The sequence below is a fragment of the Leptonychotes weddellii genome, chromosome 5 (assembly GCF_054177405.1).
Source record: "Leptonychotes weddellii isolate Sample4059 chromosome 5, ASM5417740v2, whole genome shotgun sequence".
NCBI lineage: Eukaryota > Metazoa > Chordata > Mammalia > Carnivora > Phocidae > Leptonychotes > Leptonychotes weddellii.
In genome coordinates, this window is record NC_138373.1 from 1,557,976 (window position 1) to 1,581,049 (window position 23,074).

Sequence of the window (23,074 nt, forward strand, 5' to 3'; positions counted from 1 at the left end):
CCCGCGGGGCAGGCCCCGCCCCCACGTGACTTCCCCCCCACGTGACCCCCACCCCCGCGCGCTCGCGCGTCTGAGGGCGGAGGCCTCCGCGGGCCGAACCACGGTGCCCGTCGGAATGGGGGAAGGCGGAATTACCCCCGCCGCCGCCGTCGTGGGCTCGGGCGTAAGTGATCCAAGCAACTCGCCTTCATTTTGGTGTGGCGCCGGACAGGCGTCTCTCCAGCGGTGTTGGCCATCTCTGGGCCGCCGGGAGTTCCTTTTCTATTTTGGAATCGTCCATTCTTTTGCCCAGTCAGTAGACGAGTCTAAAAGCCCACACGGAGAGGGGGAACTTACCCCTGTAAGTGGAAGTATTTGGTGAAAGGGTGAGATCTCACAACCAAGAGCGCTCGATGAGCTCGTAGCTTTTTCTAGGGTGTAATGTAGAGCTCTGTGCTCATGCAATTGCGGTTACTAAGCCGGCCGCTCGCCCCTCCCTCGGCGTCACCAGTGGTTTGCCCCACGGCGCAGCGCCCGCCGGGAGAAGGCAGAGGGTGGCTGCCATGTTGGACGGAACCACCCGGCAGCACGGACGGGGGGAGCCGCGGCTCCCCGTGAGTCTGTGGATTGAGCCCTGCAAGTGTGGTGCGGGGCTTCGAGCGCGCGCTTGTCATGGGCGCGCTGCCGTGGTCCCCGGTGCACACGCTTGCGCCCCCCGGGTCCCTCCGGACGCGCTGCGAGCATCAGGGCGTGGGCGCCCCCCCTCCCCGAGCCCCGTGGGGCGGCCCGCCGCACGCACATGGCCCGGCGGCAGGCGCCGCGCGGTGCGGCCTGGGAGAGTCGGAAGCGCGGCGAGGCCGGGCGAGGCGGCAGCGGCGCCCCCATGCAGGACGCGGAGAACGTGGCGGCGCCCGAGGCGGCCGAGCCCGGGCAGCAGCAGCAGCAGCAGCAGCCGGCCGCTGAGCCGCCGCCGGGGGAGGAGCCGCCGCGGCCCGCGGGGTCCGGCGCGCAGGAGGCGGCGGGCGGCGAGGACGGGGAGGCCGGGCCGGAGCCCGACGTGCTGGCCAAGCCGGCCGAGCCCGCGGCCGACGGAGAGGAGAGGGCGGCCTCGGCCCCCGGCTCGTCCCCGCCGCCGCCGCCTGAGGAGCCCCCCGCCCCGGCCGCGGGTGAGGCCCCGGCGGAGCAGGCCGGGGACGCGGGGGCCGAGGCCCGGTCCGAGGGGGCGGGCGGGGAGGATGGCGGCGCCGACGAGCCCTCCTTCAGCGACCCCGAGGACTTCGTGGACGACGTGAGCGAGGAAGGTGAGGCGGCGCCGGGGTGGGTGGGCGGCAGGGCGTCCCCGCGCTGCACCTGTCGTCCGGCGCGGAGGGACGGCCTGCTGGGGGTGTCTGGGTCTCCTTTCCTGTTTCCTGTCTCCGAAATAAGGCGGGGGAGGGCGGGCAACTTGGGGACAACTTGGGAGCCTCCCGTGTGCACTGGAACCAGGAACTTGGAGGGTGGTGAGGGGCGGTAGCGCGCAAGCCGGAGCCTCGGCCGTGTGTGGCAATTAAGGTCGAGCAAAGCGGGACGCTCCACGTGCCGCGCTATCTCGGGTGACAGTTCCTTGTCTGCAGGCCCGGGTGCCCCGAGTGACGAGCCACACCTGTCAAAGGCCTGGGACCAACTTCGTGTGGACACTTTCTGGGGTTGATGCGTGCTGTCCCTTAGAACAGGTTGTGGCAGAGTTGGGTTCCTCTGCCCCTGCTGCATGGAAGCTCCTGCCTCCAGAGAGTTTCTTCGCAGGACTCCTGAGCCTCCTGCCGCAGTCCTGTTTGGTTCTAAGTGCGTAGGTGGACCACTGTCCTCCTGTTGGCAGATGATCTTTTCAGAGTTTAGCGTCATTCGCTGTAGCTTGCTTTGCTTTCCTTTTTACCTTGATTCAGTTTACAGGTGTTATGTCTGCTTTTGTCCTGAGAGCTTGTCTCCTAACGACTTCTGTAGGTGGCCAAGCTCATTTGTTTTTGTTCGTTTATGTTTTGTTTTTAGCCATTTGAACTCTCCGAGCTCTGAGGACATCAGTGGATTCCTCTACGTTACAGTAAAATAGGAAAGATAAGCCATCCGTGAAGCAGCTCAGGCTACACCAAGAAAATAAGATGTCACATAAAGATACGTTTTTTTTTTTAATCACACTGAGTCAGAATCAAAGAATCTCAAGTAAAAAAAAAAAACGAAACGTAGAGAACGAATAGCATCGTGTGCTTTTAAATGTAGTATTAAACCAATAAGAACAGGAAAGGCTGCACAGCTCGGGAACACTTGGGCTGCAGGTCCAGCTGCGGTCCCCTACCTGCGAGAAAACGTGTTCCTCGTGGTGGGGTAGGTGGCGGAGAATTTACAAGGAGGCAGTGTCACTGGGACCCCCACCACACTGTCCTGCCCTGACAGCATTCATTTTTACTGCACCAATTTTTCTTATATTTTAAAATCTAAGTTTTGGGTTGAAAGTCCATTTTGAGCCCCTGAGTGTTTACTCTGCAGTTGGTTTTTTATTTTTTTATTTTTATTTTTTTTAAAGATTTTATTTATTTATTTGAGACAGAGAGAATGAGACACAGAGAGCATGAGAGGGAGGAGGGTCAGAGGGAGAAGCAGACTCCCCGCCGAGCAGGGAGCCCAATGCGGGACTCGATCCCGGGACTCCAGGATCATGACCTGAGCGGAAGGCAATCGCTTGACCAACTGAGCCACCCAGGCGCCCTGCAGTTGTTTTTTTAAAAAGCAATTGTTCGAGCACAAGATTACTAACTGGGCTGTGTGACAGGATGCTAATGTGGGCACAAGCCAGCCAGGCCAAGTGACTGCCGGGAGGGCCTTTGGGGGCCCTTGTGATCCTGCTACTTTTGCCAGAGTGCCCCAAAAGGCCCCTGGTCCTGGGCATCCAAAACTGAGCACATCGCCAGTGTTTTTGAGGCCATCTGATTGTGGTCAGTAGGCCAAGTACGTTTTGTGTTTAATGAGAAGAACTGGCCTGTGGGGTCAGCGAGATGCAGAAGGTATGGGTGGTATGAAAGCACACGGGGTCTCATGAGTCCCCTGGAGGTACCCGCAGCTCCGGCGTGGTTGTCCGACTCCTGATTCTGAGATGTTAGACTGTTGCCCAGTTGCCTTGTTCCCGCAGGCATTGGTCATCCATTTAAATTTTCAGCTGCCTTTGATGCTCAGCCAGACAAGCACATGACAAAGTTGGGTTTGTTTGTATTTGAGAGAGCGAGCAAGTGAGGAGAGGGAGAAGCAGACCGCCCTCCCTTCCACCTCCAACCCCTGCTGAGCAGGGAGCCCAACGCGAGACTCAGTCCCAGGACCGTGTCCCAGGACCCTGAGATCATGACCTGAGCTGAAGGCAGATGCTTAATCAACTGAGCCACCCAGGCGCCCCCGTGACGAAGTTCTTAATTCAAGATGGTTTCTTTTGGGGCCTGTCGAATATTATTTATCTTTACATTTGGTATTTAGTTTTGAGAATTGCTTTTTCCTGTTTCTCCTGGGGCCAGGTTGGGAGTCAATTCGGCAAGAGTAACCAGACGCGTGGGCTGGTGATGATGAAGGAAATGTCTCTTCATTGTGCAGTTGCTGTGTTTATTCACTTACTGTATATGGTCACATTCTTATAAACTATAGACACTTAAAGATTGTGGGAAGGAGTCCACTGTTTGTATAAAAGCTGAGCTTTTTATTGTAAACCTTGTAAATTCAGATCAGGCTAAACAGGCCCTTTAATTGTATGGTAAGTGTGCTTTAAAAACAACCCAAGGAGCTGACTGCAGCCTCACTGGTTGAAGGTGTCCCCCATTGCTGTGACTCTGGTTGGCCTCTTTCCTTTTTTCTCTTTGCTTGCTCTCAATTTTAGCCTCTTTGCAGTTTAAGAGGCAATTATTTTTTAAATAATGTTTTAAAGATTTTTTTTTTTTTTTTTTTTTTTTATTTGAGAGAGAGAATGAGAGACAGAGAGCATGAGAGGGAGGAAGGTCAGAGGGAGAAGCAGACTCCCTGCCGAGCAGGGAGCCCGATGCGGGACTCGATCCCGGGACTCCAGGATCATGACCTGAGCCGAAGGCAGTCGCCCAACCAACTGAGCCACCCAGGCGCCCTTAAATAATGTTTTAAATATCATTTATGAAAGCATTGAAATTAAAGAGTTTATAACAGGGCTTGCTTCTTGAAATTAAAATACTTTTTCTTTTTGAAAGACCTTTTTAACTTTCTATTATGGAAAATTTCTAGTGCAAAAGTGGAGAAAATTCGTCTTGTGGGAGTGAAATGCAGCAAGGGATATTTTGGGACATGTATCCTGTTTAGCATGTTGAAATTCTTAAGAGTAGAATTCAAAGCTTGGAGTAATAATTAGGTTCCAGGACACATAGTACACAAGGAAAAGCCGCCGCCGTTCCTCAGCTGTTTCAGAGTGACCTCAGACTCTCCTTTGGGCTCTGTATCCTGCTGCAGCTTCATCTGACCTGGCGCTTTAATCTGTTTTAGCTCCTCATGTAGCCAGTGCTTTGAAACTTCACAGCTTTCTAGACCAGCTAACTGGGTTGAGGGTTTGTGCAGAATTGATAATAAAAAGATCTCTGGTCCTCCACTTGACCGGTGAATGTCCATCTCTAGCGGCGGGTCAGGCAGTTTATTGGTGGTGAGGCTTCACGGTCCAAAGGCCTCGAGGCCAGCAGCGGGCTGCAGGTAGGACTGCGGTGGGCCAGCAGCCAGGTGGCATTGCAGCTCCTGGGCAGACTGCGCCCTCGTCTGCTCCCACACCTGTGGTCCGTTCCCCACGTGCTGCTTTTCCTGCTCCTCCCACCCCTGTCTTTCTCTTGCTCTCATCCAGCCAATCGTCTTGCGGAAATGAAGCAAATCTAAGATGTTAAGATTTGGGTTTTATGATCTTAATCTTTAAAGTAGGTGACGTGAACATAATTTTCAGTTTTGTTTTGTTTTTACATTTTTAGTTTTTGAGTGTAGTTATGAAAATAATGGTTAACACGTACTGTTTACTGTATCCCAAGCACACTCCTAAGCATTTGTGGATTTACGGTCGGACTGGCTGGTGCCTTCTAAGCACCCTGTGAGGCATTTCGTGGAATCAGGACACTTTCGGTAGTGAGGGGCATTGCTGTCAGGGCCTTGTGGATCCTCTAGTCTCCTCGCTTACGAGTCTGTTGTACATAGTGTTGGGTCCTGTTGGGTTCGAGTTGTTTGTTTTGTCTTAACCCGAATGGGGAGAAAGTGCCTGCTGGTGGGTTTGATTCAGGGTGGGTCAGAGAAGGCTCACCACAGGTGGTTGCTGCCCTGCTTTCCTGGAGAAAGGCCCCGTCCTCTTTGTTGGCATTAGAGTCTTTAAAAAAATTTCATTTAAAATCTTGCATTATTTTCAGGAATGAATGGAAATATCGACAGACAAAGGGAGCATTGAGTTAAAATCTTCCTAACTTTTAAAAGTTTAAATTTTGATTCAATTCAGGGCCTTGATTTCTTTTGTTCACAGTGAAATCGTTTATTCATTTTTTACTTCTTGGAAATTTGTTCAACGTGCTAAACTAACGTATCAATGTTTTGCTTGGCCCAAAAAAAGTCCTTTGTCCAATCTCCCACCCATATAGAACTGCTGGGGGACATTCTCAAGGACCGGCCCCAGGAGGCCGACGGGATCGACTCGGTGATCGTGGTCGACAACGTGCCTCAGGTGGGGCCCGACCGCCTGGAGAAGCTCAAAAACGTCATCCATAAGATCTTTTCCAAGTTTGGGAAAATCACAAATGACTTTTACCCGGAGGAGGATGGAAAGACTAAAGGGTGAGTAGCGGCGGTCAGGTGGCGCCGGGGTCCCTGTGGCCGCACACGGTGCTCGCCTCACCTGGCGGTTCTGCTCTTTGTTGATCCCCCGCCCTCAGCTGAGGGCTCCAGACGGTCAGCAGGAGAGCCCTGTGCTGCTTGAATTCAGGTGTTGTGGGCGGGCTGCTGAATTCTTAAGAAACCAGAACTTGGTATTTAAATCTTCTGTCGTCAGAGCCGTAATTGACACAGGAGACATCCTGGATGAAGGGACCAGCAGATTGGAAGGTGGCAAAATTTCAGGAAAATTTTACATACGGTATTTTACTGATTCTAAAATGAGCTTTTCATTCCCCCCTCTGAAATGGGGATACTTCTTAGAGTTGAGGTGAAAGCTGTGTCACTGCTTAATTGGCAGCTTGTCCCCCTACTGTTCCCCAAAGTAGCACATCTGTTAAAAATGGTAGCGTGAGATAGCATCCTAGAATTTGCTTTTTAAATTCAGTGTGAGGTTTTGTGTGTTGTAAATGTGACTCTGGTTCCTTCATTTTCTGCTGTGCTGTTCTCTGGTATCACGCGGCTGTTCTAAGAGTTGACCTTTGGCGTCTCACAGTTAGGAACAGTCTTGTACCCCTCCTCCCCCTTTAGGACAGGCGTGAGTCTTTACTTGCTACATACTTTGGAGTGGAATTGGCTTGCTTAAGATGCCCATCTGCAGTCCCATGAGACAGCATCAAATTGTGCTCGGGTGGTTGTAACTGTTTCCACTCGACCAGCAGAACACAAGTTCTCTTTGCTGCTCCGCAAGCTCGTCAGACTTTTCTCTGTTAGAATTCCATGTCATACTGGTCTCAGTATAGGCAGCTCGTCTTTTATAGCACAGGAACGAGAAGATGATAACATTTATGCTTTTTTAATTCAGATTTTGAAACTACCTATGATAGCTTTTAAGAAATCATTTTTAGGGGCGCCTGGGTGGCTCAGATGGTTAAGCATCTGCCTTCGGCTCGGGTCATGATCCCAGGGTCCTGGGATCGAGTCCCATGTCCGGCTCCTGGCTCAGCAGGGAGCCTGCTTCTCCCTCTGCCTCTCCCCCTGCTCGCGCTCTCTTTCTCTCTCTCTCTCTCTATCTCTGCGTCTCAAATGAATAAATAAAAAAATCTTCAAAAAGAAAATCATTTTAAAAAAACTGCCAAATGCCGGTTATGCTCCTTGCATTTTTTTAGAAATCAGGTGGAAGGATAACCTCTTTTTGACCAGCAGTTGCTTGTGTTGTATGTTTTGTTATAATGAAACATGCTGTGAAAGCCTTTATGATTTTGCTTTTTATAAAAGATGTATTTGTGGGGGAGGGGCAGAGGGAGAAGGGAGAAAGAGTGCCAAGCAGACTCAATGCTGACTGCGTGGAGCCCAACACAGGGCTCGATCCCACGACCCTGAGGTCATGACCTGAGCCAAAACCAGGAGTCTGACGCTTAGCTGACTGCACCACCCAGGTGCCCCTATAATTTTGCTTTTAATACACAAAATCATGGTCTCAGATTTTCTTTAATTTTTTTTTTTTAAGATTTTATTTATTTATTTGAGAGAGAGAGAATGAGAGACAGAGAGCATGAGAGGGAGGAGGATCAGAGAGAGAAGCAGACCCCCTGCTGAGCAGGGAGCCCGATGTGGGACTTGATCCCGGGACTCCAGGATCATGACCTGAGCCGAAGGCAGTCGCTCAACCAACTGAGCCACCCAGGCGCTCCGGTCTCAGATTTTCTAATAGCTTTATTTGAAAATTGCCATGCTTGCATAGTCTTAGAGTGCATGATCTCATAAGTCTCGACATGTACGTATCCGTGAAACCATTACCACGGTCAGGGTAGTAAACATTTTGATTCGTTAACTCTTGTCTGATTTGTGACCGTGGCATTAGGGACTTCAGATCTCCTGTTAGGATTTCACATGTGTTTAAGGAACCGCTCTGCCGGTGACTTGACTCTGGGGGACGTGGCAGTAGATAGGGCACAGGCCTTGATGGTGCTTCCAAGTCACGTGGACGGGTCTTGGTGTGTTGAGCACAGCCTGCCTGGTCTTAACAATCTGCCTTGCACTTTGTCTCAATTCAGGTATACGTTCCTAGAATACGCATCCCCTGGCCACGCCTTGGACGCCGTGAAGAATGCTGATGGTTACAAGCTGGACAAGCAGCACACGTTCAGGGTCAACCTCTTCACGGACTTTGACAAGTACGTTCCAGCTGTGTGGGAGCCTGGGCCTTCACCAGGCGGGAGAGGCTCCCCACTTCTGGGGGCCGTGTTGGTGGCCCTTCCGGGGAGCTCTGTTCTCTGGGCACGCTGCCACCGCGGGACTGTTTCCCATCCCAGCCCCTGCCACTCCTGGCCAGTAGCACCCCTCACCCACTCTTCCCTCCCCTGTCCCCACCCCACCCCCAAGGGGGACGGGGTGGCGCCACGCTGCCTGTGGCCGAGAGCCCCCAGTGTCGCTGCCCCCCTTCTAGTGCTGCGTGTTGCTAATCGGTTCCTTCTTTTCTTCCAGGTATATGACCATCAGTGACGAGTGGGATATCCCAGAAAAACAACCTTTCAAAGACTTGGTAAGTGGGTGGAACCTGTATGAGGACTGGGAAGGCTGGGCAGCCCTGTGGCTTGCGGGGGTGAGCTCCTCAGGAGTTGCCGCTGCCGGCCTGAGTCGGTCAGACCTCCAGGTGCACGAGGCAGGAATACGGCTTCCTGGATGAAAGTTGATGAGACATACTCTATCCCTTGCCTTTGGTTCTTTTCCCAGGGAAATTTACGTTACTGGCTCGAAGAGGCAGAATGCAGAGATCAGTACAGTGTCATTTTTGAGAGTGGAGACCGTACTTCCATATTCTGGAACGACGTGAAGGATCCTGTCTCTATCGAAGAGAGAGCGGTGGGTATTTGCTGCCACGTGGGGACTTACTCTGTATTTCCGTGGCAGGGGAACTGGGTACCCGAGCAGGTGAAGTGTCATGTTCTTCCAGACTGCATCCCTGAGAACAATATCCTTCGCTCTTTCGGTTTTGAAACAAGCCACGAGACGTGAGGAGGCTTCTTGTGTTTTCCAGTTGAGTCAGAGGAGTCGATTCTTTCCAGAAGGAGGGGCTTTGTGCTGGTGTCCTGTAGTCATGTTAACACTGGTCTTTTTCCACAGAGGTGGACGGAGACGTATGTGCGCTGGTCTCCCAAGGGCACCTACCTGGCCACGTTCCATCAGCGAGGCATTGCTCTCTGGGGCGGAGAGAAATTCAAACAAATCCAGAGATTTAGCCATCAGGGGGTTCAGCTCATTGACTTCTCACCTTGTGAAAGGTAAGCAGTGAGGAAAGGCAGGTGGAGTCTGTTCTTACTTCGTGCTGGCCTCTGCGCGTGATTGTACAATTTTGCAGTAATTTCAAACCTAACGGAAGTTTCGCAGGAGGTGTAGAAGGAGCTCGTGTGTACTTTTTTTTTTTTTTTAAGATTTCCTCTATTTATTTGAGAGAGCATGATAGAGCACCAGCAGAAAGAGAGGCAGAGGGAGAGGGAGAGGCAGGCCTCCTGCCGGGCAGAGAGCCCGATGCAGGGCTCAATCCCAGGACCCCGGGATCACGACCTGAGCCGAAGGCAGACGCCCAACGACTGAGCCACCCAGGCGCCCCTCGTGTGCACTCTTTACCAGTGTGTCCCGCTTAGCACTTTGTGGGGTTTGCTTTATCATTTGTCTGCACAGACACATGTGACTTTGTCCTGAGCCATTGGGAGTGAGTGGAAGCTTCGTGTCTCTGTCCCCCTGTGTGCATTTCTAGGGGCAGGGAAAGCTCTTCACCTGTCCGTGGTGCCGCCCCGCCTGCAGGAGATCTAGCGCCCATCTGCTACTTTTCCTTAAGCACCATCCTGTTCCCACGTTTCACTCGGTCTCCTCAGTTCCGGGGCTAGTCCACGCTTGTGTCCTGTCCTCTCATTTCATCGTGAATGGCATTTCCTCACCAGGAGGCAGCGGAGGTTTGGGGAGCAGCAGGTCCAGCACCAGGAACTGGAAGCACTGCTCCCGGGGCCAGGCAGGGTCTTCCTGTCCGCTCACGCTTCAGTGCCTGGCACGCCCTCCCGCACCACTTTTTGTGCCCCCTGCTCAGGGCTGACCCCGAGCTTTCCTTATTGTGTCCCCTCCTCTGTCCAGAAGAGTTTGGCCGCCTGCCATGTGGTCTGACTTCATCGTGGGTCGTGACCGCCCCTTGTGTTCCCGGGCTCCTGAGATGCGGCTCTCCTGCACTTGCTCTGCTTTTGAGTTTTTTGGTATAAAGGTTTTCTAACACTGGGAAAACTAGAGAGAGGACTTTAGTAACATCTCTGCGCTAAATATCTAGCTTAAAGGTTTCTCATTTTGCCGTATTTGTTTAAAAACAGTTTGGGGCAGGGACGCCTGAGTGGCTCAGTCCGTTAAACATCTGCTTTCAGCTCAGGTCGTGATCTCGGAGTCCTGGGATTGAGCCCCGCATCTGGCTCCCTGCTCAGCGGGGAGCCTGTTTTTCTCTCTCTGCCCCTCCCTCCTGCTCTGCTCTCTCTTGCTCGCTCTCAAATAAATACAATCTTAAAAAAAACAAACCACTGTTTTGGGCATTTTGGACAAGTACTAGGTTCCTCTAGGAAATAGGCATCGGTCCAAGGGAAGGTGTTCATGGTCTGTGGTCACGATTCTTCCCCCTGCTCAGCAGCCCTGACCAGTTCCCTCAGCATCTTCTAGTGTCCACGCTCGCTCAGGTTCCCTCTGTCCCACAGTCTCCATTGTTGGTGGCTGGTTGTCCACAGCCGGGTCCAGCCCTAGCGCTCGTGTGTGTGGCCCACCTGTCACCCTGTGCGGCTGCCCTTGCTGGGTGGTGCTTTGGTGGGGGCTTAGGAGGAACACGGGGCCGGGGGTGTCGGATCCTTCCTCAGGGCATCACCTACTTGGTTCCTTCCATCCTTGTGTTTCTGTAAACCGCAAGTTCTGCGTGATGGACGTTTCTTAGTTTTGATAAAGTTGTTTCTCTGGCGTGTATTCTTGGAGGACTCACGAATTCACAAGCGCTTGGCATCTGCTTGGTACAGAACACTTGAGCTGCTCCTCGCAGTGTTAGACCCGGGTGTGCGTGGGGACTCCCGAGCTCTGCGGGCGGGTGGCGGGTGTGGGGAGGAGCCCCCGCGGGCTGGCAGAGGTGCTTCCACGTGTGCACTTGTCGTTTGTGTGTGTAGACCTTTTTCTGCTTCCGGACGGCACCTGGGCCCTCTTACTCATCGTGTGCTGGTGCTCCGCAAGGTGCCTGACACAGGAAGCCCTTGGTGAGGCAGCAGTGCGTGCTCCATCCTGCAAATTAGTGTGAAAAGTTCTCTATTTTTCAGGGGCGCCTGGGTGGCTCAGTCGTTAAGCGTCTGCCTTCGGCTCAGGTCATGATCCTGGGGTCCTGGGATCGAGCTCCGCATCGGGCTCCCTGCTCCGCGGGAAGCCTGCTTCTCCCTCTCCCACTCCCCCTGCTTGTGTTCCCTCTCTCGCTGTGTCTTTCTCTGTCAAATAAATAAATAAAATTTAAAAAAAAGAGGGCGCCTGGGTGGTTCAGTCGTTAAGCGTCTGCCTTCGGCTCAGGTCATGATTCTGGAGTCCCGGGATCGAGCCCCGCGTCGGGCTCCCTGCTCAGAAGGGAGTCTGCTTCTCTCTCTGACCCTCTTCCCTCTTGTGCTCTCTCTCATTCTGTCTCTCTCTCAAATAAAAAAATAAAAAATTAAAAAAAAAAAAGTAATGTAGACCTGAACTTATTAAAGAAAAAAAAAAGCCTGTTTTCCAGATAAGCACCAAATCAGGCCGTTTCTGTCATTCAGCATGGCGTGACATTGTTTACGCAGGTGTACAGGACAGTCTGTAGAGGGAACTTCGTGACTTGGGGGAGGTGACACCAGCCCTCATTGTTAATTAGCACACCAGGATGATAAAGGGTCCGGGAGGCCCTGGGGGCCCCTGGACAGGGCCTGGGCTCTGTTTCTGCCTCTTCTGCCTCGTGGTCTGAGAGGGCACCTGGCTTAGATGGCTGTGCCGTGCATCAGGAAGGTGAGCGGGGGCCCTGGGTGTGGACAAGCCCGCGTCGGCAGAGGGAGAAGCCCCAGGCACAGAGGCTGGGCTAGATAGACGTGTGCTGGCTTTTGAACCGCACGTGGGTGTTCTGTTTGCCTTCTTGTCGTAACTAAATGTCGATGTAAATCAAGTAGGAGAATTGCACCCCACTCAGCCTAGAGCGCACACGTGCACACTTCGGTTTGGAATCTGTTGGGTCTTTCAGTGTCCTGATTTTGTGGAGAAAACCTTTAAGCGGGGGGTCCCTCGAAGTGCCCTGGTGCCTCGGAGGTGGCCTGCTCTGGTGGGAGAGCGTGCTTGGGAGCCAGGGTTTGGAGGCCGTGCTGGCTGCAGGAGTCCCGACTGCTTACTCTGGCAGCCCCCCTGCCCCCCGGGCCTGGCGCCGTCTGGAGCGGAGGCTCGGTGGGTTCGGGTGCTCACCTCCTCCACACTCAGCGTGGTGCTCGGGGAAGAGAAGGTGGGGTGGTGGGCGGATTATCAGCAGTGTCCCCTCTGTGACAGATACCTGGTGACCTTCAGCCCCCTCATGGACACCCAGGATGACCCTCAAGCCATCATCATCTGGGACATCCTGACTGGACAGAAGAAGAGGGGTTTTCACTGCGAAAGCTCAGCCCATTGGCCTATCTTTAAGTGAGTCAACCGCGGTAGCCCGCGGAGGGTTTGTCGGGGCCTTTTCTTCTCACGACAGAGCCTGGCACTTTTTTTCTTTCTCAGGTGGAGCCACGATGGTAAATTCTTTGCCAGAATGACACTCGACACTCTTAGCATCTACGAAACTCCTGTAAGTGACATGGTTTCCTGAGTGGTGGCCTTATGCGGCGGGAGCTGCTGGGGGTGTCCCCGTGGGTGAGGGGAGGGGAAGAGCAGTGTTGTGTGTGCAGAACGGGGGGAGCTCCATGCGCCTCTCCGCGGCTGCCCCTTTCCCATCACTGCCCCTGGGTTCTGGCCCGATTTGCTTTTGCTGCTGCCGGCAGTCCAGGACGGGAGCAAAGAGAAGGGACCTTGGAGATGGATGCTTTGCCGCTGCGGGTGACCTGTTTCCTTGCTGTGTGTCCCCTGCTAGGCTTACTTGCTGGGCTCATTCCAGAAATGGTGGTTTCCTTTTCGTGAAAATGTGGGTGTATTATGGAGACAGTGGTGTGATTTAACTCCATTGTCGCCTTTTTATTCTGCAGTCTATGGGCCTTTTGGACAAGAAGAGCTTGAAGATCTCCGGCATAAAGTAAGTGAGCGTTCTTCCCGGCGGGCGGTAGGAGCTGGGCCCCTCCTCTAGCGCTTGGCTCTTGCTCGGTGGGAGAGGACACTGGGTCCTTGCTCTGGCCACAAGCGCGGCCCAGCAGGCCCCGGCCCGCCACCACCGGCCTCTTGTTGTGACTCTGCTGGCCTCCCGGCCCACGTTCCCTTCTGCACGTAGACCCTTCGTGAGGCCACAGGTTCTGTTTGTGTTCTGTTCCTGCCTTGGAACTGACAGTCGGGCTGCTTTCTTTGGGGAAGACGGGGGCGGAGGGTGAAGGAGGGCACTTAGTCGAGAGGCTTCTGTGAACTCCACTGACCGAGTGGGGGGCTTGGGGGGCTTTGGGGGGAATGGCCCAGGGCAGGCACGCTTGGCTTATGTGCCGTCTTGAGGGTGGCCTGTCTCTGCAGAGAGGTGCCAGCCGTGCAGGGATGCGAATGGTTCTGACTCCTTTTGTGGTGAGTTCTCGGGCACGGGGGGTGCTCACGATACGAGCTACACCAGGAATTGGGTTTCCGTCACCGTCACAGGAAAGGTAGTCTTTGTGGTTCATGAGGGCACCAGGCCTCGAGGTCACTGCAGGGTGGAGGCCGTTGTCCTCCCGCCGCGGGATCCTCCGAGCTGTGCTGTTCCCTTAGCGCCAGAGAGCGCATCCGGCGTCCTCCAGGTCCAGCAGCCCAGGGTGCGGCCGTGTGGAGCCCCGCCGCCCCTCACTGGCAGAGCGAGCACGCTGACGCCCCAGGTGGCGGGGGCCAGACGGGCAGCCGCCAGCTGTCAGGGAGGCCTGGGCTGGTTTCCAGCCGGCGAGCCTGATCTCCGCTGCGCCCCCTTCCCCACAGCGTCCTAGCCAGTGGTTGGCTGACACTGTGTTCTCTTCATTCTGCAGGGACTTCTCGTGGTCTCCCGGGGGTAACATCATAGCCTTTTGGGTGCCTGAGGACAAAGATATCCCGGCCAGGGTGACCCTGATGCAGCTTCCCACCAGACAAGAGATCAGGGTTAGGAATCTGTTCAACGTGGTGGACTGCAAGCTGCACTGGCAGAAAAATGGGGATTACTTGTGTGTTAAAGTGGATAGGACCCCCAAAGGGACCCAGGTGAGTGGGTACCCCTCCTTCCAGCTCCACGCCCGCCTCCTGCTTGACGGGTGTTGACGGATTACTTGTTTGAATTTGGGGGTCATGTTCAGACCCACGGGTTACTGAAAGCGGTTAGCTGGCTGTCCTGGCTGGAGCCCTTGTAACCTTCTGGCTGAGGAGCAGGGTGACCCGTTCACAAGGTCGCGAGGACGGGTTCAGGCACCCGCCTGTCTTCCTATAGAGGGTGAAAACAAAAGCATTTTTCTCTTAACTCCCTGTTTAAGCACAAAGAGGAGCCAGCACCCAGATTGTTTTTGTTTGTTTGCATTTCATACCTTATGAATTTGTCTGATCTGTTTCTTTTCGTGGAAGTATTCCTTCTCCTTGAATAAAAGACACCGTTGACACGGACTCCTCATGCTGTAGCCTGCGCCCTCGCAGAGTGCACGGTCCGGTGGCTTTTCGGGACATTCACAGACTTGTGCGGTCCTTGCCACGATCTTAACTCGAGAGTGTTTTCATCACCCAAAAACAGAAAGCCCGCACCCCAGCGCCCCACTCCCCTGGGCTCCCGACTACTCCACCTTCTCTCTGTGTGGCTTCGTCTGTCCGGGACACTTGGTGGGAATGAAGGGATACAGTGCGTGTCCTGTGGTGGCTGGCTTCCCTCACTGAGTGCATTTTCAGGGCTCACCCGAGCTGTGGCAGGTGTCTGCACCTTGTCCCGGGTCAGGGCTGAGCTGCGCCAGCTCGCGTGCTCCCGCCTGTGGGTGGATCCGTGTGTCATTTCCACCCTCGGGCTGTCCGGGACCATGCGGCCTCCTGGTTTCCGTTTAACACCCGTGTCTGGAAGATCCCTGCAGGGTGCTCCCCTCCCCGTGCCTGGGCCTCGAGAGTGCTACAGAGTTTGGCGGACCAGCTGCGGCTTGTGGCCCTGAGCCTCCGTGCAGGAGTGTGGCGGGAGGGCCGGAGGGGCCCCGCTGTCCTGCAGAGACTGTACCCGGGGACGCCTCTGGCGGCGCAGGATGCTGACTTGACCCTGCCGGGCTGAGTTCCGTCACTTAGATACTTGCACGTCTTTACCAGCTGCGTGCACATCCTCTTCCATCTTGTTATGTTGTTCTTGAGGTACGATTTTCTCATGCTTTCAGCTTCCACCATTTCACTCCCTTCTTTTCTCTCCCAAATAGGGCGTGGTCACAAATTTTGAAATTTTCCGAATGAGGGAAAAACAGGTACCTGTCGACGTGGTGGAAATGAAAGGCAAGTTCCTTGTAGTCCTTTGTGGTTGGCGGTCCCTGTGCGCGGCCTGGAGCTCTGCGTCCCCGCCAGCGCAGGTGGCCACGGCCCTGACCACGCACACTGTCTGCCTCCCGGGCCCGAACACGCGCGCCTCAGTTCAGGCTGCTGGGCGGCTCGCCCGCTCCTTCCTCACACCCCGGCCCGGCCTGCCCGGCGTAGGAGCGAGGGTCCCGTGGTTTCCTGCTGAGAGACACGTGGGGAATGGGTTTCCTGACGCTTGCAGCGACCGGCAGCAGAAGGGATTTTCATGTGACAAATGAGTTCTCGGGTGACGAGAGCTTTATTCTGGGCCTAAAACCGTGCAGGCGCTCTGCTGCTGCTTCTAGGTGGGAAGTGGGGCCTGCGTTGTTGGTTGGGTTTTGCGTTGTAGTTTGTGTTCTGGTTTGCAAGGGAGAGGAGGACAAAGGGGAGGTGGAGGACAGAGCAAGAGAGGGTCCAGCCTGGCCGCCCTGCATTGTTAGCCCCTAGGGGCCGTGGAATCCTATACTGGGGATGGCGGTGGGCGCCAGCAAGCGGACGCACTTCTGCAGCGTTCCCGCCGGGCCAGGATGGTCTCACCCAAGTCCCCACACCCTCGTTCCTAGGCCCGCTGTGTGGTCTTTTCAATGAACTTCAGAATTTGGGGCATTTTCTCTGGTTGAGTAGTGAAGGCTGTGCAGGAAGGTTGTTTGATCAGGAACATGATTTCATTAAACCATCAAAGGGTGGTTTATTCTTTTTCTTGATTGCAGAAACCATCATAGCCTTTGCCTGGGAGCCAAACGGGAGTAAGTTTGCTGTGCTGCATGGGGAGGCTCCTCGGATATCTGTTTCCTTCTACCATGTGAAGAACAATGGGAAGATTGAGCTTATCAGTAAGTAGCCTTATAAGCCATTGATGGGCACACGGGAGGGAGAACAGACAGACGGGCCCTCTGGAGGGTCGCTCCACACGCATGTTCCCCTGGCTAGGAGCCGTTGCTCAGGCCATCCGGCAGCTGTGAGGGCCCCCATGGCTCCAGCTTCGCTCGTGGTGGCTGCGTAGGCTGTGGGCCCTTCAAGAGAGGGGTTCTGAGTGGACGCGCTCTCCCTCTTGTGGCCACAGCTATCGTCTCTGGGCTGGGGCCCCCCCATCCCCGCCGTGTTCTGCTGAGCCTGCAAGGGGCCCTCCTCGTTCCCTGGCCTCCCTTGGTGACCTGATCCCCCACCCACAGTGGGCTCCTCCAGGGCGTCCTGGGTTCTTAGCACAGAGCTAAACGTGCAGTAGGTCCTCGTTGTGCAGCGTGGGGACTGCGGTGATGGACATCGGCCATGTGTCCCCGTACCCAGAGGCTTGGGTGCTGAGCTTGTCGTGAGGGAATGCCAGGAGCTCAGCAGTGTTTGCGGGAGACCGGCTGGCTGGCCATCATGAAACCCAACTGTGCTGTGAATTCCCTGTGACAGAGGAAATGGTTTGCACCATCTCTGGTTAGAAAGCAGGTTTGTAAATAGCCAGTGTAGGAGTGCATTCCACTTCTGAAGGCTCTGGGTCGCCCGCTTGGAAGGATGACCACATGGGTCCTGCTAACACGTGCGACTCCATTCCCAGCACCTTCATCTTGGTCTGAGAATCTTGCCCAGCAGGCCACGCCGCCTTTCCCCATCTCCCTATCCCCCCTGGCCCCCATCTGTGGATCCACTGCAGGCCCAGGTCAGGCTGGGGTTCACTTTGTGCCCTTGACTGGAGACCCAAGCTTGCCGCCTGAGCGGTAACTGTCCGCTCTCTGGGGGCCCTGTGGGGACCTCGTCAGGTGGAGGCAGTCCTTGTGTTGGGAGACACGGTGGCTTTTTTCCCCATGGTGGGAGACACGTTTTTATGACTGCAGAGCTTGAAAAAGGTGTTTGAGTCACTGGAAGAATGCATCTTGGGCTTTTTTGGGTCACGTGTCTCTGCACTTGGTGGGTGTGTTTACGGTGATTTCTCTGTCCAGTTTCCCGGGAAGTTAAATTGTTTTGAACGTGAGACGTTATTACAAACGGTAACGTAGCTTCAGAACGTGTTCTCTCTTTTTTCTTGAAGCGTAGATCATGACTTAAAGCGTACTCAGCCCAGGGGTTTTCCAAAATTGTCCTCACGGGCAGCAGGCTGGTGTGGGGTGTGTGTGAGAAAGTTCACCCGCAGGGCAGCGTGAGCCTGTCGCCCGTCCTGGCCGCACCCTGCCTTCAGCGCCTTGACAAAGACTTAACAGACGTTCCCTTTGTTTCCAGAAATGTTTGATAAGCAGCAGGCAAATACCATCTTCTGGAGCCCCCAGGGACAGTTCGTCGTGTTGGCTGGCTTGAGGAGGTGGGTTTCTGCTGCCTGATGCCATCTGCTCGTGGTGAGCCACGCTCTGCGGGCCGCTGTGGGGGCCCTGACGTGGGACCCTGCGGGTCACAGCGGTTCCTTGACACCGTGATGGAGCGTGCTTGCGTGAAAGGACTGTTCCTGCTTTTTTGGTGGATGGGAATTTATCGTGTTTCCGTCTTGCCCAGACTTGGGCTGAAACCAGGTCGATGAAAGTCCCCCGCGAGTGTTTTCAGTCTGGAGGAGGTGTGAGTGTTGGGATTTCCTCGTGGTTGAGCAAGACCGCTTCCTGGCAGGGCAGCAAGCCTGGTGTGAAACCCGTGTCCTCTTGTGGGAAGGCTGTGAGCAGACGGCTGCGAGCCGGTCTCTGCAGTGAGACCACGAGTGGCAGTGTTCACCCTCCCGTGGTCCCTGCTCACCCACTGTCCTAGCCGTGCATGGGAGCCTGAGGAGCCCGCGCCTGCCCGTGGGTTAGCAGAACGCACTTAGAGTCGCTCGCTTTCCTGACTTCGTTGGAGGTGCTTACTGCGTTTCCAGAGGGTTGGCCTCCGATAATCCGGTGCACACACTCCCCCCGGCTCCACTCCCAGCGCCCTCAGGAGGTAGAGGGCTCTGGATCACTTCCTCCTCAACGGCAAGGCTCCCGAGTCTGCTCTGGAGCCTCCAAGGAGTGGGACACCAGGAGGGTGTGCGCACTGACCCTGCTCTGTCTCCCCAGTATGAACGGCGCCTTGGCTTTTGTTGACACGTCGGACTGTACGGTCATGAACATTGCAGAGCACTACATGGCCTCCGACGTGGAGTGGGACCCCACGGGGCGCTACGTTGTCACGTCTGTGTCCTGGTGGAGCCATAAGGTACGGGGCCCCTGTGTGGCTGGGTGCAGTGTGGGACCCGGCTGTGCCGGGCCTGGCGTCCCCTCCTGCCCTCCCGGGTCTCTGTGCAGTGGGCACCGTTAGTCACTCCTATGCTGCCCTGCCCGGCCGCCCCATGGAGCTCCTCGGCAGCGCCCCTGAGCCAGCCAGCTTTTCCACGAGTCGGTTGGCGTTCCTTGATTTCCCTTTCCTGAGTCGGACCGCGTCTTAGGCTGGCTTCAGCCCGAGTTCAGGCCCCCTCCGTCTGGCGCAGGAGCCGGGGAGCTTCTGACGGTGTAGCGTCCCCCCCCGCAGTTGAGAATTCACCCACACTGGTCTCTGTGGCTCGGGGCGGGGGGAGGACGCGCCGCGCTGTGCACGCGCTTTCCCAGTAGGGTTAGGGCACCCTCAGGAAGTTCGTGGTTTGGACCGCCCTTTTCTGGTGGAGGCCCCTGCGTGTGTGACAGCCGTGCGTGGCCCGTGGGCGCCTCCCCTGCCCGGAACGTGTTTCTGCGTGTGCGGTGCCGCTCACCCGCCCTGCTCTGTGTTTTCCCGGTGCTCGAGGGGCACGACGTCCCCGCGGGCTGCTAGCACCGTTTCCTCCTTTTGCCACGACAGCTCAGTGTCGTGTGGGCGGGGCCTTCTCTGGCGCTGCCTGGCGCATGGTCCTCGTTCAGTCGGGGTGGCTGGTGAGTGAGTGGCCCGCGGAGCCACCAGAGAGAGGGCTGCTCACCCGAGGGTCTGGGCCATCCCGAAAGGACGTGGGCGTGTGTGTGTGCGCACGTGTGTTCAGTCTCAGACGTCCGTGAGCTGAAGAACTGAAGCAGCGCCACGCTCCGTGAGCGGGAGAGGCTGTGGCCAAAGCCGGTTCCGTGTGGCGTGTGCGTGCTGGCGTGTCTGCAGCGAGGTCCCTCGCGCGGTGCTCCCGGGCTGCTGGTGAGCTCCGCCGAGTCTTTCTGCCCCGTGTGGTCAGGCTTTCTCGCGGGCGGAGGTGCTGAGACTCGAGCGAGCTCGTGTGCGTGTGCAGAGCGTAAGGCATCGAGTCAGGGCGGTTCTGTGTGACGAAGCACGAGCTGCAGGAGCTCAGACTCCGTCCCCGGGCGCGGTGGCCTGAGAAGTCTGGATTCGAGTTCGAGCGGGTTCGAGCGCCAGGTGGCGCTGGAGTCCTTCAGACCCTGGGCCACTGTGAAGCGCCACAGGCTGCCGAAGCGCCGGCCGCAGCGAGGGTGCGGGTGCCGCCTCCATCGTCGGGAAAGGCGCCAGCCGAGCACGGCAGTGCATCTCTGGGCGCAGGCCGCTGTGTCCTGGCGGGCGCCCTGTTGCAGGCCGGCAGGGTGCCCATGCGTGGGGGCCCGTCCCGGCTGGGGCACAGCTGCGCCCTGCGCGGGGCGTCACCTCCTGTCGGCCTCAGGGACCGCGTTCCCCCCGCCGCATGCAGCCGCGCTCCCCCGCGGTCTCCCAGGTGCCAACCGCTGCCATGTGTGGGCTCTCGGAGCGCGGGGTGACACGCTCGGTCTGCTGGGCTCTGGGCCGGTACAGGTCCCGGGCGCCCGCATCCTGCCGGGACTTGCGGCAGTGAGCAGCGCTCGGGCCTCTGTTTCTCACAGGTGGACAACGCCTACTGGCTGTGGACGTTCCAAGGACGCCTCCTGCAGAAGAACAACAAGGACCGCTTTTGCCAGCTGCTGTGGAGACCTCGGCCCCCCACGCTCTTGAGCCAGGATCAGATAAAGGTCTGGGGCTCCCGGGGCCCAGGCAGCGCGGATGCCCTGGGGGCCCTGACAGGAGAGATTTCCCTTTTCTGTCACCATTTGGGGGCTCTCGCCTGAGGAACGGAAACGGGACGTTTGGGGTGCCCTTTGATGAGATGCGAGAGCACCAGGGACCCCACGGGAAGGAATAGTCTCAGGATCGTAAATGTGGGTTTGCAGGTCATGCCCGGCTGTGTCTGTGCCCTTCTCGGACACGTGCACGGAGCGGAGGGGATGTGAACCGGGCCGGCGGCGCTGGGAGAGGGTGTCTGTGGGCTGTGCCCGGTAGCGGGACGTGGCCCCCGTGAAACCTGCAGGCCGGTGCCCGGTGCATGTGTGTGTAGCCATGTGCTCGCGACCCTGAGGAGGCCGCTGCGCATTGATAGCTTTGAAGATGCTTTGAACGTTTAAATCCTGAGTGGCTTGTTTTTGTTTTCAGCAAATCAAAAAGGATCTGAAGAAATATTCTAAGATCTTTGAACAGAAGGATCGTCTGAGTCAATCCAAAGCCTCAAAGGTTAGCCTGCTCCTGGGACTGAGGGGGGGGCCGGCGGCATCTGCTGCAGACGCTTGCTGTGCCTCCGCCGTGTGCACAGACTGCTGGGCCCTGGCACGTGTCTCCGGGTGGCCGGCCATCCAGATGCAGGGGGGTCGGTCCGAGTGAAGGGAAGGAGGAGAGCACGTCTCTCCATTCCAGTCCCGAGACCGTCTCTGAATAGAGGGGTCCTCGCGGCACCCACTGCGGCCACGGTCCCGTCAGCCCCATGACTCCCCCTGACTCCACGCACAGGAACTGGTGGAAAGAAGACGCACCATGATGGAAGATTTCCGAAAATACCGGAAAATGGCCCAAGAACTCTACATGGAGCAGAAGAGTGAACGTCTGGAGTTGCGAGGAGGTAACTATTAGCTGAAGACGCGTGTTTCAGAGCATGCGTCTGCGGAGACATTTCACTACCCGATCGTGTGAGTTTTCTAGTCAAGCGTCCGGTGTCGTAAAGATTCTTAGATTGTCGAGGAACCGGGAGTTTCCCACGGTCGTGTGCAGGGAACCTTGCTGTGTTCGTGCCGGGCTCCCGGCCGAGGCGGCTGCGCGTGTGTGGGTGTGTCACGTCACCCTTCTCCCCCGCTCACAGGCGTGGACACGGACGAGCTGGACAGCAACGTGGAGGATTGGGAGGAGGAGACCATCGAGTTCTTCGTCACTGAGGAGATCATTCCCTTGGGAAATCAGGAGTGACCTGAGCACCGTGGTAAGACCTCTTCAGATGGGGACGAGCAGAACCCTGACATGTTGTGTTGTTCCTCGAGTGAGAAAGTCCCCAGGTTCCCGTGCTTGGGCTCAGTGGGACCCTTGTGCGGGAGCTGCAGAGGCCCCGATGCACATCCTGGCTGTCAGAGCTGGGGCTCTTCCTCTGGGAATGGCAGGGCCTCGAGCCCCAGACTTAGGGCAGGGCGTCTCGGGAGCCGGGTCTGGTTGCGGATAAGACACAGGGCTGGGGAGGAGGAAGGAGGCTGGCTGCGGACTGTCTCCGGGTGTCTGGCTGGGAGAAAGCCTCAGTGTGCCCGGCAGAGCCAGGAGCCGTCAGAACCCGGTCAGTCAGGCGAGGTAGGGCACTTTCGGGGGGGGGGGGCGCGTGCCAGGCCCCAGAGTCTCGTGCCTGGGGCGGCCGGCAGGACGGCTCGGCAGCTGCTCGGCGAAGCTCTCCGCACTGGAGGCTGCTCCCCCGGGGCATCTGTTCCTGCTCCTCTCGGGCATCACGTTGAAGCGGACCCTGAGGGTCCCCTTCTGAGATGGTGTGGCCGGTGGCCCCTTGTCTGGGCACGCTGTCAGGGCTTGCTGTGGCTGACGCGCCCCTTGTTGTCAAGGCGCGGCGCAGAGAGTGAACGCCTGCTCCCTCGTTGCAGCGTCCCTGCGTCGCGTGCTGGACCCGGTCGTCCTGCTGCAGGAAGCCTGCACGAGGCCTGAACTCTCCCCTGTGCTTTCTCTGGCTCCAGACTCTGCACCCGGACTCCCCCATCTCCACACGTTACTGTGCCTTTCACCCCTGGTCTCCACCTCAGGGGAGGATCCAAGGCACCGCTTACAGTTTTTTCTCGTTCGGGGTTTTTAAAATCACGCCACTGGTGTTGGTTCCTCACAGTCGTGCGCCGCTGCGGCGGCCCCTCCCGCCCTGAGCGCACAGCCGAGCGGTCCCCCTCGAGGACTTGTCCTGCCCTGTGCGTGCGGCCCGGCCTGGCCATGTCCCGGGCACCGCAGGGAAGCAGCGCCCCGTGGTGTCCTGGCGCCGTTCGGGTTGTGCCGGCTTCTCTCAATGGGCTGAGCGTGGAAATAAAAGCAAACCTGTACGAAAACACTGTCTTTCTCCTGTCTTTACACGTACGTAGCAGCCTCGAGGCTGGTGCCCGTGTCCCGGCCGTGGCGGCGCTCTGGGCTCGGCCCGCCCGCCGCTGCTGGCCCCCAAGGCCCATGCGGCCAGGAGGCAGGCCTCCAACCTCGTCGAGCGGTTGTGCGTTCCAGCCGAGCTCTGTAAAGTGAAGTAGCAGCCCCGTCCAGCTTTTCTGCGTCCTGTGCTCATTTCGCCTGCTGGGAGAAGCCCCTCTGCGCTTTGCTCGGAGCCCTGCACACTTGACCTCGTCCACGAGAG

General features: G+C 56.7%; 1 protein-coding gene across 2 annotated transcripts; it reads left to right on the top strand.

The window, feature by feature from the left end:
• Positions 1–845: 845 nt before the first annotated feature.
• Positions 846–22,781, top strand: EIF3B (eukaryotic translation initiation factor 3 subunit B). 2 transcript variants are annotated; one of them, XM_081819237.1, is made up of 19 exons: positions 846–1,280; positions 5,616–5,808; positions 7,902–8,021; positions 8,332–8,389; positions 8,581–8,709; positions 8,971–9,128; positions 12,400–12,531; positions 12,616–12,682; positions 13,077–13,123; positions 14,022–14,232; positions 15,405–15,477; positions 16,248–16,370; positions 17,743–17,821; positions 18,540–18,678; positions 20,283–20,408; positions 20,866–20,943; positions 21,217–21,325; positions 21,563–21,679; positions 22,296–22,781. In XM_081819237.1, exons 1-18 carry the CDS (start codon positions 863–865, stop codon positions 21,664–21,666), a joined length of 2,364 nt encoding a protein of 787 aa, XP_081675363.1. In that variant the 5' UTR covers positions 846–862; the 3' UTR covers positions 21,667–21,679; positions 22,296–22,781. The 2 variants fall into 2 exon arrangements, with proteins under 2 accessions (XP_081675363.1, XP_081675362.1); XM_081819236.1 differs by having other exon boundaries at positions 847–1,280; positions 22,335–22,781.
• The last annotated feature ends 293 nt before the right edge of the window (positions 22,782–23,074 follow it).

Excerpts from the sequence above, each read along its gene's own strand:
- EIF3B (XM_081819237.1), top strand. The coding sequence starts at position 863 with ATGCAGGACGCGGAGAACGTGGCGGCGCCCGAGGCGGCCGAGCCCGGG. Across the intron at positions 1,281-5,615 it reads GGACGACGTGAGCGAGGAAG|AACTGCTGGGGGACATTCTC; the intron begins GTGAGGCGGCGC and ends CCACCCATATAG. Across the intron at positions 15,478-16,247 it reads CGACGTGGTGGAAATGAAAG|AAACCATCATAGCCTTTGCC; the intron begins GCAAGTTCCTTG and ends TCTTGATTGCAG.